At 40.4% G+C, this 21,838-nt stretch overlaps 1 protein-coding gene across 1 annotated transcript; it reads right to left on the bottom strand.

Moving 5' to 3' along the window:
• Positions 1–1,063: 1,063 nt before the first annotated feature.
• ark2ca (arkadia (RNF111) C-terminal like ring finger ubiquitin ligase 2Ca) lies at positions 1,064–21,027 on the bottom strand (the record flags this gene model as incomplete). The annotated part of the gene is made up of 8 exons (XM_080419629.1): positions 20,905–21,027; positions 6,657–7,002; positions 5,161–5,289; positions 3,598–3,727; positions 3,378–3,482; positions 2,488–2,583; positions 1,986–2,092; positions 1,064–1,181 (listed from the first exon to the last, which is right to left on the bottom strand). The coding sequence occupies exons 1-8, from the start codon at positions 20,963–20,965 to the stop codon at positions 1,064–1,066; spliced, it is 1,092 nt and encodes a 363-aa protein (XP_080275755.1). The 5' UTR covers positions 20,966–21,027.
• Between the last annotated feature and the right edge of the window lie 811 nt (positions 21,028–21,838).

Raw genomic sequence — 21,838 nt, 5'->3', positions numbered from 1 at the left:
AACAATTTGTGTTGCAAAAAGACTATAAGCTGGGTACTGAACACTCAGCTAGTGCTCTCCTCTATAAAGTGATGGGACCACTGAATTTCACTTGTTGCACACTGCTACTGTTACTATACTAACTACTACTACTACTACTACTACCACCATGAATGATCTGGGGACAAATATGGCAGCAGGCCAGTTAGTTCCTATATCAGCCACATTAACCCTGGTGTCCCTATTTTGGGCATGTCGTTACAGGCAACAATTCTCAAAAAATAGCCTGTGCAAATGCATATACGTACATCATAAATAGCAGATCAACGAGTTCGCTACGTGCCGCAATGCGACGCATTTCGAGCTTGTAGCTTGTAGTATTTTCGTCGCATGCCAGTGTGCCAGGCTTAAAATACATGTTAGTGTGTGTGTGTGTGTGTGTGTGTGTGTGAGGAGAGGAATAGAGAGAGGGTGAGAGAAGGTGTCTAGCTGGAGGTGGGGTTACGCGTTCTCCACGCTCAAGAGTTTTAAAACATGGCTTTTTAAGAACATGCTACACTGCCCACAGGCTGCCTACAGTACAACACTACACTAACAACACCCCACTTAGAACAAGCAAGCTACGAGTAAGCCCAGTGTACATGAAAGTATGTATGTATGTAGTGTGTGTGTGTGTGTGTGTGTGTGTGTGTGTGTGTGTGTGTGTGTGTGTGTGTGTGTGTGTGTACCGTATGTATGTACGTACGTACGTACGTATGTTTTAGTGTTTTCGAGGGGATGTGCTTCTATATCGGGAGAATCTCCAGCAGCCTCTTATATATATATATATAAAGTTAATAATCCTGGCTTGGCTCAGTAAGCATGAGTCAGAGTGAGTGGTCATGTGATCTGACGTGCGATCATGTCATGTGACATCTGGAGAGACATTTTGGCAAAGCACCCGGTGAGGGGGGAGGGGCCAGCAGACCATGTGACCCGGTGAGGGGGAGGGGCCAGCAGACCATGTGGAACAGGAACAGGAACCACCAGGCGGCGGGCGGGCGGGGGGGTGATTTTTGACATGTGGGGCTGTTTCAGGGGGTCATCAGCTGTCAGGGTGCAGCTGTGTCTCGATGTCCACTCGGCATATGGGACACTTCCTGCTGGTGACCAGCCACTGGTCCACACAGCCCTGGTGGAAGAGGTGCATGCAGGGAAGTCTCCTGAGAGAGAGAGAGAGAGAGAGAGAGAGAGAGAGAGAGAGAGAGAGAGAGAGAGAGAGAGAGAGAGAGAGAGAGAGAGAGAGAGAGAGAGAGAGAGAGAGAGAGAGAGAGAGAGAGAGAGAGAGAGAGAGAGAGAGAGAAAAGAGAAAAGAGATCATCAAACCATATGATGTTTATTAATCTTGGAATTACATTTCTGGCCCACAGAACAAACCCCTGGTAACATGAGGGGGAGACCCCTCTAGTCTCAGCTGTCTTGAGGGGGTCTGGGAATGCTGACGTTAATCAGCTGTCTGAGGAGGAGTCTCTGTCCATATTTTAAATGCTTGTGTTTTTTTTCACTCCATGGAGACTTGAATTCATGGATATTTCTTTGTTTTTTGTGTCCGGAACCGCTGCCAGTCATCAAATTATTGGCTTAGGAATGCGACAAAAACAAAAAAGATCCATTAATTCAAGTCTCCATGGGGTGACTAATCAATAGAAAAAAGGTCATTTTGGGGTGAACTATCCTTTAAACTTATATTTAACTTTATGGACAAAAGTATGAACTTTAAATTTTTTCCCCTTCTTTAAAATTTTCTTTTTTTGCCTACAATCAGGACACATTGGGCGCATAATTGCAATAGCTTGTCAACAAAAGTCAAATATTGTGCGATAAATATCGGCCAAACCGATATATCGGTCAGGCTCAAGACTAGGCCTACAAACCTACATACAGTACCTACACTAGAGGAATGCTATGAATAGGATAATAGGGGAAGAGTAAGAGACGGTATTATTCCAGTAAAAAGGTTGTCTCACCTGACGTCCTCCCCGTCCTCCAGCATAGACAGACAGATGGTACATCTCTCATCCACGTCCGTCTCCTCCTCCTCCTCTTCTCTGATCTTCATCTCCAGGGGCTTTCTCTGAGGAACGCACAAAGAGACAAAATGGGGGTCAAACAAGTGTATTATTAGAGCGCTGCTTCTCAATGTGCGGTATCGGGGGAACCCCAGGGGGTCCCTCTGAGGGCTTTCCAGGGGGTCCCTGGTTAAATGAATGATTGAAATACCTGATTATCCATGACAAGAGTGAGTGAGTGAGTGAGTGAGTGAGTGAGTGAGTGAGTGAGTGAGTGAGTGAGTGAGTGAGTGAGTGTGTGTGTGTGTGTGTGTGTGTGTGTGTGTGTGTGTGTGTGTGTGTGTGTGTGTGCATGCATAAGTAGGGCTACATTATATGGTAGAAGCAAGTGGAGAGGCTTGCTTCATCAGGCTGGCCCTCAGTCTATGTTTAAAGTTACTGAGCATCATTTTACATCTACCTTCTTGTATTTGTGTGGAAAGGTGAATCTTTCTATGGTCGTCTGGATGGCTCCTCTGCTGACACTTCCCAGACGGTCCTCAAGTTGCAGCAGCTCCTGGGCCAATTAAAGAGAAACAGAACAGAATAAACATGAGGTTATACTATATAGAGTAGACACTAGTACAACATTAATAACAGGTCTTCAAAAAATGAGACTTTGTATTATTTATAGCCAAATGAACAACTTCAAGTCATCAGTGGTTCTCAAAGTGGGGTCCGGGGACCCCCAGGGGTCCTTGAGGAGGCTCCAGGGGGTCCCCGCAGCTAAATGTGTTAATACAGCAGCAGAATAATTTTAACCCCTTTATCCATATTTTTTTTTCCTATTATATTGTACATCTGCTATTTTTGAATAGAATCTTCGAAAAATATAAAAGATGTTTGGAAAGTTTTCAATAATTTAGATTTTGTTTTAACATAAATCTTCTCTTCTGGGGGTCCCTGGCACAAAACATGTTCAGATGGGGGTCCGTGGCCAAATATATGTAAATATAGGGGTCCTTGACATGAAAACGTTTGAGAACCACTGATCTAAATGGAACAGGTTGGTCTAACCTCATAGGTTTTATAGATCTAAATGGAACAGGTTGGTCTAACCTCATAGGTTTTATAGATCTAAATGGAACAGGTTGGTCTAACCTCATAGGTTTTATAGATCTAAATGGAACAGGTTGGTCTAACCTCATAGGTTTTAGAGATCTAAATGGAACAGGTTGGTCTAACCACATAGGTTTTATAGATCTAAATGGAACAGGTTGGTCTAACCTCATAGGTTTCATAGATCTAAATGGAACAGGTTGGTCTAACCTCATAGGTTTCATAGATCTAAATGGAACAGGTTGGTCTAACCTCATAGGTTTCCCGGACGGCAGTGGCGTGCCGTGAAGGGTTGATGCCCTGTAGTGCCAGCAGGTGGAGCTGTGGGTACGGGTAGTTTCTGATCTCATGTACAACCTGGCAAAAGGCAAGAGTATGACACAATTATTCTACTATAATGTTAATCAAGTCATTAACCACTTAAAGGGCTAGTTCACCCCTGTGAAGCCCCTAATTGCCTTGAAAAACGTACCACTTGTGCAGACGATGTGTTCCTGGGGAAGTGGTGCAGTCTGGGCGAGGCCAGGTAGTGTTGGTAATGCTGTGGAAGCTGCTGCAGTTGGTACTGCTGGTGAGGGAGGTTAGTGTCCACACTGAGATCCCTGGAGACACACATCACAACGGGCATTAAATCAACACCAAAATCAACACCAACGCCTTGAAATGGCCTTCCATTTTTTGAGGGCACAAAGGCCAAATGCCAGGGCAGGAAGGCCATCAAATAAAATACTTTTTGGACATTTTGTTGTCCATTGAAAGAATTAATTGAATTTAAGGGTTAAGGATGATTTAACATTGAATATGTAGACTATCTGCAGTGAAATAAATAAATGATGGTATTTACAATCTGAGCCATGCTCAGCCCTGCACCAATTTAAAGATGGGGACTCAGGGGAGTTAAGATAAGAATTCAGAATCTCAACAAAAGACACTGGTGTCTACATGACAAGAAAGAGACACTGGTGTCTACATGACAAGAAAGAGACACTGGAGTCTACATGACAAGAAAGAGACACTGGTGTCTACATGACAAGAAAGAGACACTGGAGTCTACATGACAAGAAAGAGACACTGGTGTCTACATGACAAGAAAGAGACACTGGTGTCTACATGACAAGAAAGAGACACTGGTGTCTACATGACAAGAAAGAGACACTGGTGTCTACATGACAAGAAAGAGACACTGGAGTCTACATGACAAGAAAGAGACACTGGTGTCTACATGACAAGAAAGAGACACTGGAGTCTACATGACAAGAAAGAGACACTGGTGTCTACATGAAAAGAAAGAGACACTGGTGTCTACATGACAAGAAAGAGACACTGGAGTCTACATGACAAGAAAGAGACACTGGTGTCTACATGACAAGAAAGAGACACTGGAGTCTACATGACAAGAAAGAGACACTGGTGTCTACATGAAAAGAAAGAGACACTGGTGTCTACATGACAAGAAAGAGACACTGGAGTCTACATGACAAGAAAGAGACACTGGTGTCTACATGACAAGAAAGAGACACTGGTGTCTACATGACAAGAAAGACACACTGGTGTCTACATGACAAGAAAGAGACACTGGTGTCTACATGACAAGAAAGAGACACTGGTGTCTACATGACAAGAAAGACACACTGGTGTCTACATAGTGACAAGAAAGAGACACTGGTGTCTACATATTGACAAGAAAGAGACACTGGTGTCTACATATAAACAAGAAAGAGACAGAGTAGAAAGTGGTACAGTCAGCTGGGGCATTAAGGCCACTGTGGCCTCAGGGCATGACATTCTTTTGAGGGGCACAAGGTCAAACTGAGGGGCTACGAAGACCATGGCCTTCGTGGCCTCCCTGAAATTCCTGCCCTGCCAACACCCATTCTAGACAGACAGGCAGACAGACAGACAGACAGACAGACAGACAGACAGACAGACAGACAGACAGACAGACAGACAGACAGACAGACAGACAGACAGACAGACAGACAGGTTAGAGATGTGGAGGGGAGGGACACCTATTTAATGTGTAACAGTGACTGACCAGTCTGTGCCTTCAGCCAGGTAGCGGGGCTGCTGCTGCGTTAAGGGCTGGGGAACATGGAGCCCTGGAGAGAACTCGTAGCCTGAGCGTAGCCGATGAGGATTCAGGGGAACACGCTCCGGGGTTCTCCTGTGTATAGAGCAAAAGCAATACATTAACCACTTAAAACCAAACTTTAGTTGACCCAGGGACATGTCCCCAAGGGCTCTATACTTGGACTACTGATTTTGTCGTTTGTCTAGTCTACACCATATCTCTTTGCCAAAAACAACCACTTACACACACACACACACACACACACACACACACACACACACACACACACACACACACACACACACACACACACACACACACACACACACACACACACACACACACACACACACACACACACACACACACACACACACACACACAGGGGTCATCGCCATGCTGGCTTGTGGTGGACATTTTTGTCAAAATTCTATTTTTGCCATGGACATACAAAATGAGTAGACAAACACATAAAGAGCTAGCCCTAAATGACCATTACAGGTCAGTAACTCTGAGAGTGTACAAATGTATTGTTCCATAATTTTTAATTTTGATGTGTCCATTTGGTTCCATTTGTACACTCTCAGAGTTATGGGGGTCCTTGAAAATAAAACATTTGAAAACCACTACTATGTGGACTCCATACCATAGTAAATCAGTGTCATACATATTCTGAAGAAAACCTGGAGACTGACATTCAGTAATTGGGTCTTATAATCTAAATAAGAACATTATAATGGTGTGTAAACATGTTGCCACGGATGAGGCCAAGTCTTTGCCACGAACACATTTATCCGTGTACGGACATATTGATGACCCCTGCCCAGAAATATATAGCGTTTATTTTAGCTCCCTGATATATCAGTCTGAAAGTGTGGCATAATAATAAGTGGCTTTGGGGGTGTGGTGGTTTATGACAGAAAGAGCATGCACTCTGTATGCGTTCACACAGACCTCTAAACCATACATGGGCAACTGGCGGCCCGGGGGCCACATGCGGCCCCCACCTTCACTTAATGCGGCCCGCAGGTTAATATCGGAATACTGATATATTATTGATTTCAGCTGTTACAATTCCAAACATGCAAACATGACCCGCTTTAATTACTTCAGTCTATATTAGTAGCTTAATGACTAGTATTCAAATTCTCTTTTTTATGTCCAAGGTATTCGTATTTAAGTTCATTAAGTTAACATAAGTCAAACTAAATGCATTTGAAATTAAATAAAAATGTTACTTCTCAGGATTACAATTCAAAAATAGCAAAAAATAGCAGATCTACAAGCTCAAAACGCGTCGCGCTGCGACGCGTTTTGAGCTTGTAGATCGGCTATTTTTGCTACTTTTATGTGACATAGAATGGCCCGACAGTATATACAATGTGGCCCTCTGGAGTGAGAGTGGAAATATAGTGGCCCTCTCCATCATCAAAGTTGCCCATCCCTGCTCTAAACCTTACCTGGACTGTGGGAGGATCCTGCGCTGCTGCGCCTCAAGCAGCTGCTGCTGGATGAGGTATTGCTGGTGTAAGGCCTGAGGTAGGAATGGAGGCGGAGGCCCCCCAGCCGCGACGTCCTGGAACTGGGAGGCGGCTTGCGGCAGGGGACCACCAGCGAGGGACGGGTGCTGCGCTGGGGGGGGCAGGTGGGGGGGCAGGGCTGTCTGGGGGGCGGCGGGGGGCTGGTTGGCGGCGGCGTGTCCCAGGGAGAACTCGGCGGCCGAGATGGACGCCTGCTGCGGGGCGCCCAGGTGAAAGTGTCGGCAGGAGGTAGCATGGCTGTGTTGATGCCTGGTGAAGTGAGCTCCTACATACACGGGACATGAACACAACCGGTGAGAATTAAGATAACATAGATAGCTTCAAATAGATGTAGGGGTTGTGTTGGATTCATGTTAATGTGTATTTTCAGACAGTTAACCACTTAAACCCTCAATTCTTGGAAATCTTGTAGCCTATACTTGGGCTGCTCTTTGCTGAAAATAGCCGATCTATAAGCTCACAACGCCTCGCGCTGCGAGGCGTTGTGAGCTTGTAGATCTGCTATTTTCGGCTAACGTTCCCCTAATAAAAGGAATTCTAGGGTTCAAATGGTTCATGTAAAAAAATTTTACCTTGCTCTCACTCACTCTCTCTCTCTCTCACACACACACACACACAGAATCAATGACAAAAAGGAAATACAAACCATTAAACCACTTTCATCCTGGCGTCCCTATTTTGGGCATGTCATTAAGGTTGAAATCTTCCATATAGCCGATCTACAAGCTCAAAACATGCAATGTGCTGTGTTTTCAGCTTGTAGATCTGATATTTTTCGCCATTCGCCACACAACAAAAGTATATGCAATCATGTATTATCCACATAATACTGTACACTGTACTGTACATGGCATAATGGAATACAGAACAGAAAGAGAGAGGTGACCTCGATCAGGAATTGGGTTCACGAGACAGATGAAACGGCAGATGGACAAAATCACAAAGACCCCTATGGAGCAACACTAAATGCCAAGATGGTCTTCCTCATGGGTCAGTAGACAAGACACAGACAGACCTCCGCTAGACGCAGCATGAGTTCCAACAAGATCTCCCCAGCACAAAGGATTGGCTTGTTTTGTCTGTGGCTGCATGGTCAATCAAATGGATTTTGTTACTGTAGTTTAATAGGCAACACACGTCTTTTTACTTTGGCATTTTTCTACTGAAAAATGCTGTTGGTAATATACTTTTATTTTTTATTGTTTTCATTTTTATTATCCTATCAGTATGAAATGACTGACACTTTTTTTGTTGCTCTTTTTGTTCACTCTTTCTTTTTGTTCTTCACTTATCATTGTCTCCGCCGAAGGTGGAGAATATGTTTTCGCTTTGTGTGAGCAAACATTGTTAGCCAAGCTAACATTGGGCAAGCTCCACGTGACACGTGTCAATTTGTTGACACCAATGCCTCTGATTGGCTAGAGGGACGCGTGACGAAATAAAATTCTATAAATAGGTGTGTCACTTCAAAAAGCCCCTACTTTTTGAAGTGAGGTAAAACAGGATCAATCAGACTTGATTGGAACAGTACCTTCAGTAAGTCCAAGTCACCCGTCTGTGCGTGTGTGTTTCCCTCTGAGAACACCTAACATTGGTCAAGCAAAGGCGCAGAAGGCCAAAGCTAAGAAAGCATACTCATCTACAATTGTAACGTAGAAGAGGACTAGAGTTGAAATGATCCCACAACAAAGCCGAACTCTTAATACGTGTCAATATGTTGACATCAATGTCTCTGATTGGCTAGAGGGACGCATGACGAAATACAATCCTATAATAAAAAGGTGTGTCACTTCAAAAAGCCGTTTACGTTTTTGAAGCGAGGTAAGACAGGATCAATCAGTCTTGATTGGAACAGTATCTTCTAGTCCAAATCACCCGTCCGTGCGTGTGTGTGTCCCTTTGAGAACACCTGACATTGGTCAAGCAAAGGCGCAGAAGGCCAAAGCTAAGAAAGCATACTCATCTACAACAGTAACACAGAAGAGGACTAGAGTTGAATTGATCCCACAACAAGACCGAAATCTTAATACGTATTAATATGTTGACACCAATGCCTTTGATTGGCTAGAGGAATGCATGACGAAATACAATTCTATAAATAGGTGTGTCACTTCAAAAAGGTAAAAGTATATAGTATATACATTTTTGTAAGAAATACATAAATAAATAATTTTTTGGATCTCTTTTTTTCATCCTATCTTTTTTTAAACATTTTTTTGAAAAAAAATTTTAAACATATTTTTAAACATTAGAAGACAAAATATGATTTTTAAATCATTTTCTTTTTAATAAATATTTCTTTAACATACACCTTTTTATTTAACTACAGTATATATCTTTTACTCTACTGTATCTCATTAGTTATTGCTATGATAATATAATTGCTATAGTCTGCTGGCGGAGACTTGTGCTCCGAGGAGCACATTTTCTAGTTATTATTATTATTACCTATATGCTGCTGCATTGTCTGAAGGAAGCCGAACAAAAATAAGTTTGACTCTAAACAATACAACCTTGAACCTTGAACTTTCTTGCTTGGCCCTCAGCACTTGGACTCGCCCGGATTATGCGTGTTGTATGACATATTAAATTAACAGGTATATATATAAATGTAGACAAAGTACACTAACAGAATATTAACAGTATTAAACGTGATATTAAAAGGTATGAATTTAGGCTTGGTGATAACGTCACGTTATCATATCATGTATTAACCAGGCAGATATTGTATATCCAGCGCTGCAGACTGGGTGAGGAGGACAGGTCTGTCTTGTTGTCCTCCCTCGACAGAACAGAAGACCATACAGTGATCTCGCTGAATCAGCAAGCTGCTGGCTCACAGTCAAACAATCAATATCCATTATTAAGCCTGGGAGGGAGCACGGAAGACTGGAAGACATGAGGAGAAGAGCTGGATCGGAGGAAAGCAGCTGCTTCCTACACTGTAGAGTGCCTTATGGTGTATACTTAGTCGTATAGTAAATAGTGAAAATAGCTGATCTACCAGCTCGCAATGTGTGAGCTATATTTGAAAATGAGAAAATATTTAGGAAAGTGGTACCACTCTCAGTCTGGCGTCCCTATTTTGGGAATGTCATTATAGGACATTATACAAAATACAATGGTCACAAATTGTCAAAGATTTTGAAAATAGGGCTTTTAGCCCCGCAAGCTATCTAGGACAGGGGGCAGACTCCAGACTCCAGCCTATTGGGGGAAGGGACTGGAAGACAAGTGTATCCCATGGATAAAAGGCAAGACCAGCCCAGGAGCCTAACAATAATAGCCTGGGTACATAATCGTACGTTTTTGTCATCGTCTCCGCCAGGTCGAAGGTGGCGCTATAGCATGGCCGATTTGTGTTTTTACCTATAACTGCACTGATCTGCATGAAACTTTGCACGCGCACTCCCTAGAGGCCAAGGAAAAACCTCTGCCCTGCATTTTTCACACTGAATTTTGCAAAACAACTTTTGGGATATTACTCCTACATTTTTGTCCAAACATCACACAAATCGGTACACATTATCTCTATAGTCATGTGATCAACACGTATCTGTCCGATTTTTCATGTTCCATCCTGATTGGTTAAGATTGGCATTTACAGTTTGCAGGAGTGGCTCGTTTTGAACGAAATGCCTCAAATCGTAAACGCAGACTTATTGCCGTGCCGTGGCTTTGCACATTCCCACTAGGCCAAGGAAGAAATTCCACGCTTTTCACATTGTCCTGTTATAGCGCCACCAGCAGGCCGACTTTCGAAAAACCAATTTTTGTTATATTACTCCTACAAATTTTGTCCAAACATTACGCAAATCGGTACACATTATCGCTATAGTCAATTGATCAAGGCGGATCTGTCAGTTTTTTTTATATTCCATCCTGATCCGAACATTGCTGGCCCACAATAACCTACCTGACCTGGCGGAGACCTGTGCTCCGAGGAGCACTTTTTCTAGTTTGATTTGATATCTTTATTGTCTTGACAAATAATAGTAGAGAGAATTATTGACAGACATGTTTAAATCAATAATGAATACATTCATACAATTTCAAAGACAACATGGGTATATTTAACCTGCTACAACTTTTGGTGGACTTAAAGTTAACAATAGAACTAATGGAATGAAGGCTTACAGGTAACCCATTGCACAGCTGCAGAGAATAAAACATTAGTGCTTTCCCATGAAGCTTAAAGGAAGTGGAGCTTCCTCTGTGCAATAAATAACCTGAGAAAAGTAATTGCATTGCTATTTTTGTGTACTACCACATGGTTTACAATCCTGTGAACCATACACATTTTTTAACATGTGATACCCTCTCCTCCACTCTGAGCCACTTGAGGCTAATAAGATGAGCTTGTAGAAGATGTGTTCTGTGATAGAGTTGAAGGATCAACCTAGCCAATTATGTTTAAAGATTTTAGGGAGAGCGTTCCGGGATGTGGAGGCGTATTCCAAATGTAATTTGAACAACAGCCGCTGCCAATATCTCAAGAGCAGAAGAGGATATTCTGGCAAGAAATTGTTCTTTTTGATTAACCTTCGAGATAACTTTTAGTGCCCATACTCTCTCCAGATAGTTGATGAAAGGCTTCTTTAGTTTGGCATTCGACCCAAAGGATATCGACAAGATAGAGACAACTTATTGTCTGATAACCAGATGTTGACGTCGTGGAGTTCAACACAAAGTCATTTTCCGAACACAGGTTGATCACACATGGCATCCTGCGGTCTGGTATTCCCATATAACTTAGGCCTGGGCAAGGATTGATATCTCCCGATAATAAAAGACAAAGGGAGATAAGAGATGTTTTCATGAAATACTATGGGAAAATGTTGGAACTGTTTTTAATTGATGAAACGGTGTGACTTTTTTTGTTTAACATTTTGAAAATATTTTCATATATATATATATATATATATATATATATATATATATATATATATATATATATATATATATATATATAATTATTATAATTTTTATGTAGGAAACTTAAAAAAGGGGATATTTACCCGTGACCCTGTTTAGTAAACGGTGTACTAGGGCATGTCCAGAGGGTGTACTTGTGCATCCAGCTCCCTCAGTTTACAGAAACAGAAGATAGGCTCCTGACCTTTCGGCCACAAGGCCAAAGGCTACTTTTTTACTTACAGTACTCAAATACTTTTTCACCATCCACCACTAGAAGCACTATCAGGGCCAGACCGCGGCTACCCCTCAAGGGAAGGGGGACCACAGTGGCCCCTCCACACAGACGGGACCAGTGGAGCGAGTGATCGGTCCTCACTGTGGAGGTGACATCCTGGTTCCCGTGTCATCATGCATGAAGATGCCATGTGCCATCTACTGTAGCAACATCCAAGACTGAAGCAAAAGCTCCTTCATACTGTATATGCTGAGGTTAAGGAAATATAATATATAAATATGATGATTAAAACATTCCAACAACAGAAATTGCTTACAATTTCAGGGAGTTTTGAGTACTTGAATATACTGGGATTTGTTCATGTAATCCATAAAGGTAGGGTAAGTGATTTACTTTGGTTAAAATAAGTGTTAAATAGCTCTATATTCTGATAGTACTCATTGCTATAGAGTGTTTGTTCAGTAAAAGGAGTCTCCATGTCTCTCCAGCTCTTTATTAAACAGAAAATGCATTTTCAGTGCTCTCTCCCGATTGGCTTAAATGTTGTCACCTACCTGAAAATGTACTATATTCTGTTTACTAAAGAGCTGGAGAGACCCCTGTGACCGAACAAACGCTCTGTAGCAATGATTACTATCAGAATATACTACTTTAACCTTTTTAACAAAACAAAAAAAACTTTAAATTCTCATACTGCACGTCTTAAAACGTTATCACAATATCTGTGGACCAAATATCAATAGTTGACATGTGCCGACATTGTCATGTTTTCTCTAAACATGTCTTTATTTACTGATACAATATGTGAATATAGTTGGCCTACTTCTATAAATGAATAACATAAGAGTAGCAAGTGGATGGTAATTTTTTTAAAATTTTTTTTTAAGGTATTTAATTGGGTGAAAAAGGGGAAAAAATCTAATTTCACTATCTCTAATGATAATTCATAATTACTAGCCAGTCATTCTCTATCTACTACAGCAGGCTTGCTGCCAACATATTGCCTTCATTGTTCTTCACTGGACACGGCCCTGGGGAACATAAACCCAGTGACACTTGGAGCTGGTGGAGTGAACCCACAATGATGTTTGGCTGAACAAGTAGAGCAGAAATGGCAGATTTATGGGTTGGCTGGTCCAGGGGGAAATAATTTCAAAGCACATTCACCCACTTCTGAGGGCAGATTAAATGTCACGGCTGTATTAACGCAGTGAGTGAGTGAACCACCCAATACGGACAAGCGTAAAGTAGATATAGATATCAAATGAAGAACCCCAGTGAAATGGCCCGTCCCATAATAACTTGTTCATGATTTTAAATATTAATATTCCATAACACTGCAGTGCTCCTGGCAGCAGCCAGCAGCCATGACATGGTTACTAACTATATACACCTCTGCCTTGAGTGTGATTTAACTGAAAATAGCAGAACGCGTTGTGAGCTTTAGATCTGCCATTTTCTGTGTGTGGGCGACAACTAATCAGGCTTAAATCTCCTGACTGGTGCAGAATAGATCTGTGCACATGCATGTGCCTCTTCACAGACCCTCCCCCACTATGTGGCTGCAGATGAGTGACAGCCCCACAAGTCCCTCCCACCCGTGACTGCACCAGTCTGACTCTCCTCTCTCTCTCCTGCTTAGAATATAGAGCTGCAACTGTCAATTATTTTCTTTAGGATTATTCTATCGCTTAATCTTTTTAATGAATTCAATAATCGAGAAACATGTTTCTGTGGCATTTTTAAATATAAAAAAATGTCCTTTTTTTTAATAATAGACAAAATCAATTAGTCCGATTACTTAGTGATTAACCACTTAAGCACTATTTTATATTTCATTTTACGACGGCGTCGTGCAACAATATCAACAATAGTCGATCTACAAGCTCACGTGTCACAGCGTGACGCGTTGTGAGCTTGTAGATCTGCAATGTTCTGTATTTTCTTCTCTTTTTTTAAATTTTCACTTACAATTACAGAGACCAACCAGGTGCTCAATGAAGGTAAAAGTTGAGTTAAAAACTTAGATTGCTGCTTCTAGGATCAACAGGAACCCAAACTTGGTGCTTCTAGATCCAAGCACTCAAACAATAGCGGAGGAGAAGTACTTTAATCATGTCTACGTTATTTTGTAGACATGATTAAAGTACTTTGATTTCACACACTCTCCTCCGTAATTGTTTGAGTGCTCGCATCTTTCCTCTTTTTAATCTATTCTATTATTTAAATCAATTAGTTTGATTAACTGTAGCACCCCATAATCATTGCACTACAGAATGGAGCCAACTGCTTGCATGCTCCATGCTCCTGTGTGGAAGACAAGGCGTTTTGCAGCACCCATGGAACCTTGCATGCCTTCCAGTGTTTAAAGTAACTAAGTACATTTACTCAAGTACTGTACTGTACTTGAGTAAAATTTTTACTTTACTGGAGCGTTTACCATTTTCAATACTTTTACTCCACTACAATTATTTGACAACTTTAGTTACTAGGTACTTTGCAGATATACATTATTATATTATAAAAACACACATCAACCACTTTAGCCCTATTTCATACATAGGCCATTTGAAAATAGCCGATCTACAAGCTCACAACGCGTCGCGATGCGACGCGTTGTGAGCTTGTAGATCGGCTATTTTCAAACATTTTAGTACTTTTACTTTTGGTACTTTAAGTATATTTTGATGCCAATACATTTGTACTTTTACTCAAGTAACATTTCATTTTGAACACAGGCCGTTTACTTGGCACAGAGTACTTCTACATTGTGGTATTGATACTTTTACTTAAGTAAAGAATGGCAGTACTTTTTCCACCACTGATGCCTTCAATGGGGGTTTCTCTTCAAACAATCTGATGTAACCATTTGCAATGGTTCCCCCTGCAATAGAGTACAGAAGTCCTGACGTCACTCGTTCATCCCCTGGTTCGTAAAGTCATTTCTCTATGGAGAATAACATTGGGTCATCTTAGAATTGTCTCATATAAGAATTGTGGTCCAAAAATAAACAAACTGTGTCAGTGATATTGTCAGGGAGGTGGCTCTGTATCGTTTATGACAGTCAGTCACTCTTTTTGATACAGTCTGTTTCTGGCGAAAATTTTACTAATTCGGCGGAAGTAACAGTAACGTTTTCTCACCGTCAGTTGATGCTTCATTCATGGTCATTTGTTTATTTTTGGAACACAGTTCTTATTTGACGCGATATTAAAGAAGTCTATGGGGATTCAGAATGGGGGTGGAAAACCACGAACCAGGTAGGATATGTAAATTACGTCAGACTTCGGTGCTCTATAGGGTGATTGGTGTAAATGTGTGAGCAGAGATTTGAGTTTCAGATGTATCTTAATTCAGAACATCAGATTATTAGAGCTAATATGGATTCATGTAGATCACATAAGCCACAATAAATATTTCCCCATTAAACTCTTTATTTCATACACATGAAAGTGAGTATAATAACATTACATAAAATGCATAACTAATTTAACACCTTATTTTAATAGTATAGCAGGGACAATAGCCTTGTTTTAATAGTAGGGACAACTGGATTGAATTGTGTTTGTTCATTATATTAAGCTTATTGCACGACAAATCAAAGTGCTATTTTAGTATGATATAAATAACCTAATAACTTTCACACCAACAGCCATAGCCACAGACGCAAATTTGATTATTTGGCACGGAAAACTTGCCAATTAAAAAATAAATAAATTAAATAGTAAAAGTATAATTTGAAGCTGTCAATACATGAACCACTTATTAAAACCTCTATTCTTAGTTAAAAACAGACCTGAGTTGCAACTGTACTTGGACAATTTATTCACCATCTACACACCAACTCTCTTTGGTCAATGTTCCCCGACAGAATATGGATTCAAGTGTAACCAGGGAGGAGCTGATTTTAAAAAGGCATGAGACAGAGAGGAAAAGGATTTGATAGTATGTACTCGATTGGGAAGAAATGTTAATAATGACATGTAAATATAAAAAACGTGCTTTTGTTTTTCTGGCAAGGGCAACCAATTCAGCTGCAACTGACCCCAAGAAAAGGACAGCGGTCCCTTGAAGTGGCTCTGTCACACACACAGCTAAGAGATGACAGCACATACAGTATGGACAGGAGACTACTTTAACCACTTAAACCCCATACGTTGTTGAGCCTAGTGTCCTTTCTGTTTTCGCCCTACATTAAATATCTTCGCTGAAAACAGCCGATCGACAAGCTGCGATGCGTTGTGTGAGCTTGTCGATCTGTTATTTTCTGCTAGTTTTTTTTTCCCCCATGATACGGACGCTGGGGTTTAAGTGGTTATGGGCTCATTTAAGCCTGATTTATACTTTGTCGTATATGATGGATGGCGTCTCACTCCGAAAATCTACAAGCTCACTGGAGCTTGTAGATCTGCTATTTCCCCCATGACAGACAATGCATTTTCAACTGGAAAGAAAAGTGTAGATGACGCATTTCACGTCGTCGACACTTATATATTTTGTTCACCTTTTCAGTTGCAAATAATGTCATTTTAAGCGTATGACGACGTGGCCATTCGACAACAAAGTATAAATGAGCCTTGGTGAGAACACAAGAGTCGGTGGGGAGAGGGAGGGACGAGGGGTCACACATGGAAATCAGCAGAGAGCACACTGAGGTTAGGAAAGATACTACAGTCTTTATTGGAAAATATTAGTTATGTGTGGCAATGTGTGATAAAAAAGTAATAATAATAATAATACCCTGTAACCATAATAATTTCATGCAAATAAAGACAAAAGGCAAGGCCCAGTCATGCTTTCTGTAGGGTTAACAGAAACAGAAGCAGCATCCAATGAGTAGATGTGAATTGCTAAGACAGCACACATTTCGGTACAGCAGGGACATCTCTAACACAAAGATTACATTAGAATCTGCTGTATAATGGTAATATGGGAAGAAAATAATAAAATAAAATGATCATGCATTAGGACCTAAATACAATAACATAAAGGTAGAAAGAAAACCATAACCAAAAAAATAAAAAGAAGAATAAAGACATTGTTTTTTTCTAGAAGGAGTTCTACAGCAGTGCAGGATATATTCACATCCCTGTAAAATGGATAGCATTCTGTAGGCGTTTTGTTTTGTTGGCTTTTTGTAGGGCAGGGGTTCCCAAACTTTATAGCTCGGCACCCAAAAGAGAAATTTGATAGTCTCCCCCTGGGACCCCAACTAGTGAAAATAGCAGATCTGCTATTTTTACTACTTCTTTAACATTTATTCTTAGATTTTCTGAAACTTTATGAAATTCTTTAAAAAATATCTTTCCTGAATTTTTCGTATTTTTGTTTTTAATTTTGAAATAATTTATTTATTCATTTTTATTTAAAAAACTAAAAAAAAAAAAAAAATTTACTTGCGACCCATTAAAATGGGTCCACAACCCCAAAATGGGTCCCGACCCACTGTTTGGGAAACACTGTTATAGGGGGTGAGCAAGCATGACAGTGGCCCAGAAGGGACATTTTAAAGCGGTGAGATACGTTAGGCCTATGTCTCGCCAATTTACTGTGACCACAAAGCTGAATGGCCACATTCTACTAGTGTGAACAAAGAGTGTCACACATGGAGAGGATTAGGACGGTCCAGACAGGTGCACTGGACCGTCAGAGGTGACCATTACCAACGGAAAACATTTAACCTTAAGCTAGTGTTTCAAAAACAGCCACAATAGCAGCCACAAGCTCTGAACGGGTCGCGAGTACGACCCGTTCAGAGCTTGTAGATCTGCTAGTTTTCACCTAGAGTGACATGCCAAAAATTGGGACGCCAGGTTACTATAGCAGTTATTTGATTTGATTATGTTTTTATGAAACATATCACTTATGACCAGTGGTGTAACTAAGTATATTTACTCAAGTACTGTACTTAAGTACAATTTTGAGGTATTTTTACTTAATACTGGAGTATTTAAAAATGTCTGTACTTTTACTTCTACTCCACTACATCTCAGAGGCAAATATTGTACTTTTACTCCACTACAATTATTCGAAAACTTAAGTTACTAGTTACTTTGCAGATATAAATGATTACATTATAAAACATACATTAACCACTTTAGCCCTATTTCATACCTAGGTTATTTGAAAACGCGTTGCGAGCTTGTAGATCTGCTATTTTCAGACATTTTTACTTTTACTTTTAGTACTTTAAGTATATTTTGAAGGCAATACTTTTGTACTTTTACTCAAGTAAATTTTGAATTCCACTTTTACTTGTAACAGAGTACTTCTACATTGCAGTATTGATACTTTTACTCAAGTAAAACATTTGAGTACTTTTTCCACCACTGCTTATGACAGAATGATTCAGGCCTTAATTTAAAATAAATAAATGGAGCTGCCAATTTATGATGAAAGCTGTTAAAATGCACCTTTTAAAAAGGGAATGGAGGGAGACAACTATCCAAAGAGTTCGATCAAGCCCGGCTATGCTATAATCCAATCAGGGGGGCAAAATGTATCCACTTTACAGAAATTTACAGCAGAAATGTAGTCTATCCACACGGGATGGAAGAATCACAACAATGACATTTTGTTGCCAAATCTAAAAGCTACAAATGGGTTATTATTTACTAAAGAGCAACATGACAGTTTAAAAAAAAAGACAAACTGGTTTTCTACAGAAAAAGGTGTTATTCTTTAGTTTTGTTACACAGAAGGATACGATTATGGAGTGAGGGAGAACTCAGTTTTTTAAAATGCCAATGTCGTCTTCAGATGGAAAGAGAGGAAGTATGGAAGAAGGGGGGTCACAATAACAGCTAGATGCAGAGAACAGGCAGAGGCTACGGCGGAGCACAGCAGCAGATGATCGTTAGCTACACAATGGAGGGGGACAAAGGTCTGAGAAAGGCGGAATGTAGAGCCAGCCTCCATACTATGGAACAGGAAAAAAGAACACAAATAAAAGCACAATGAAATCATTGGTGCTACTTGCATGTATTTTGTTTTTTGTTTTTTTAAGTGCACGGCATAATGTTGTTGTTGTTATTATTATTACAATCAGCACAGATAGCCTTCTGTGATAGTGGGTGATATTTTTGACTTTGGTGTGTGAAGTGCATTTCTGCTTGCATCGACAAAATGATCGTGTGTGTGCGTGTGCGTGTGTGTGTGTGTGTGTGTAGGGGAGTGGGGGTCAGTTGAGATCATGCATTCACAGTTAGAGCACGTTCACACAGTACCTATGAAGATGTAAATCAGATGTCTTCTCCCCTGTCAAAAATAGCCATAATTTGGGGGTCTTTTTTGAAAACACAATAAGACACCAGACTAGTAGCTTAATAAATGAACCCATTTAGAAGAAAACAGAGCTCACACACACATGAAATCTATCTGCAGAGGGACTTACTATACAGCCATAGAAGCGTTTTGATGACTGAAAACCTTGTTGACTGAACTTTAAATACACTGACAGTAAATCACAAGTGAAAGGGTAGAAGGGCTAAATCTGAACACAGATTGCAGGAGAAACCGTTATGGACCTGGTTGTCAATTTTGTCTAGGTTCTCAACCTGTGGGTCGGGACCCCCAGGGGTCCTTGAGGGGGTTCCAGGGGGTCGCCAGCTAAATTATTGATACTTGAGGATCCAAAGTGACACTTACAGGTCTGTAACTCTGAGAGTGTACACATGAAACCAAAAGGACCCTTTACAGGTTCATTTGATTCCATTTGTAGACCCTCAGGGTTCGATTTTAGTAGAGATTGGGGTCTCGGAGATATATATATATATTTTTTTATATTAAATGAAATGGGGGTTAATGCATGAAACTGGAGATCCTTGACATTTAAAAAAATAAAGGTTGAGCTTGTCCATATTGCAGAACATGACCAAGATGAGCCTAAATGTATTTAGCAACCTGAACTAGTAGATTTGACTGACTGTGAGCTGATCAATAGCAGTAATAATCAATATAACGGTTTTCATATGAACATAAGCCCTGACCGTATAAATAAATGAATTCAAATCCACCAAAACAAACCGCTGCACGGCGAGCCATTGTGTGTGCACACAGCTGACAGGCTGGCTAGCACCCACAGTGCTGTGTGTGTGTGTGTGTGTGTGTGTGTGTGTGTGTGTGTGTGTGTGTGTGTGTGTGTGTGTGTGTGTGGTCAATGACAGCTGCATCATGTTCATAATAACAAACAGGCCTTAAGAATTCATCTAAAAAAGACGATTATTTCAAAACGGAGCTTTAAATCATCTTTTTTTTAAAAACCATCACGATTGTTTGATCGCTTCAGTTAATCGATCGATTAAAAACCCGCGGTTCGATCATCATATTAGCAACACTGTAGCTTCAAGCTGCTACTGCTTGGATTGAGGGGGCTAGCAGGCAGTGGTGGAAAGTAACTAAGTAAATTTACTTAAGTACTGTACTTACGTACAATTTTGAGGTATTTGTACTTTACTTGAGTATTTCCTATATATATATTATATAATAAAATATATAAAATTATAATATAAAATATTTTTTTACTTCTACTCCACTACATCTCAGAGGCAAATATTGTACTTTTACTCCACTACATTGATTTGAACACTTTAGTTACTAGTTACTTTTCAGATATAAATTATGATATAATGAAAAATACATTAACCACTATTTTATACCTAGGCTATTTGAAAATAGACGATCGTGCTATTTTCAAATATTTAGTACTTTTACTTTTGGTACTGTAAGTACATTTTGATGCCAATACTTTTGTACTTTTACTCAAGTAAATTTTTTATTCTGGACTTTTACTTGTAACAGAGTATTTCCATATTGCAGTATTGGTACTTTTACTTAAGTAAAGAATATGAGTACTTTTTCCACCACTGGCTAGCAGGTGTCAGATTATGTTTAATATATTTTACATTATTATTATTGTGGTGCTGATCGTCGGCGTTGAAATGATGAAAGAAAGAAAGCTGTGAAATGTTAATAATAACAGGGACAATAATTAATAAATATTTTAGAACCCATACCTCTGTTTCTAACTGAACCGAAGACGGGAAGAACCAGATATCCGACGTGAACCAACACCATCCTGGATCCTTTGTTGTGTCTATGGTGGCAGAGCCAGTGTAGTGCCTGTGTGTGTGTGTGTGTGTGTGTGTGTGTGTGTGTGTAGCCACAGTGTAGCCAGTGTGTGTGTGTGTGTGTGTGTGTGTGTGTGTGTGTGTGTAGAGCCTCTACTAGACAGATGGTCCGTCCAGACTAGAGCTTTCAGACACACTGCTCTGTGCTCTGCTGTGCTCGCCTCAGCTGCCCCCCCCCCCCCCACCCTCACTGTTGCCAGGTACTGTGAGAGAAATAAGCAACCACATTTTTCTTTCTTCTTCAAAATGCTTTATTGGCATGATAAAAACATGTTTTACGTTGCCATTGATTTTTGATTGATTGATTGATTGATTGATTGATTGAATACTTCATTAGAAGTTTGCAGAAAAAAGCACATGAAAGTACAAGGTCAGCTATTAAGATTTAAAACCCAAGAAGAAAGCCTATGGCTAGTTTCCATTGGGGTCCTTTGTACTCAATTCATAGAGACATCAAATGACAGACAGATATATACACTACTATAAAGAACATCATATAAACTGTTTAAAAAACAAAAAATAGCTTTAACAACACAAATCTGGTATACGGCCAGGGCGGGGGTCCCAGGCTGGCACAACACATTTTCAGATGGAGGTCCGCAGACAAATACTACATATTAATTTGGGGGTCCATTGGGGGAACATGAACATGTTTGAGAACCACTGGTTTAAACAACATTTAGGAAACAAGCCCAAAACCTTCCAATATTTACAAGCAACTTAACAGCAAAACGAGACCAAAGTTGCTTATAAATAATAAGCGGACATGGCAACACGGCTCCCCCCCCCCCCCCCCCCCCCCCCCCTGCTCGACACAAAA

This window comes from Gymnoscopelus braueri, assembly GCF_963280865.1.
Source record: "Gymnoscopelus braueri genome assembly, chromosome: 22".
Taxonomy (NCBI): Eukaryota; Metazoa; Chordata; class Actinopteri; order Myctophiformes; family Myctophidae; genus Gymnoscopelus; species Gymnoscopelus braueri.
Note: the sequence above shows the minus strand (reverse complement) of the source record. Positions and strands in the feature narration are given on the sequence as shown.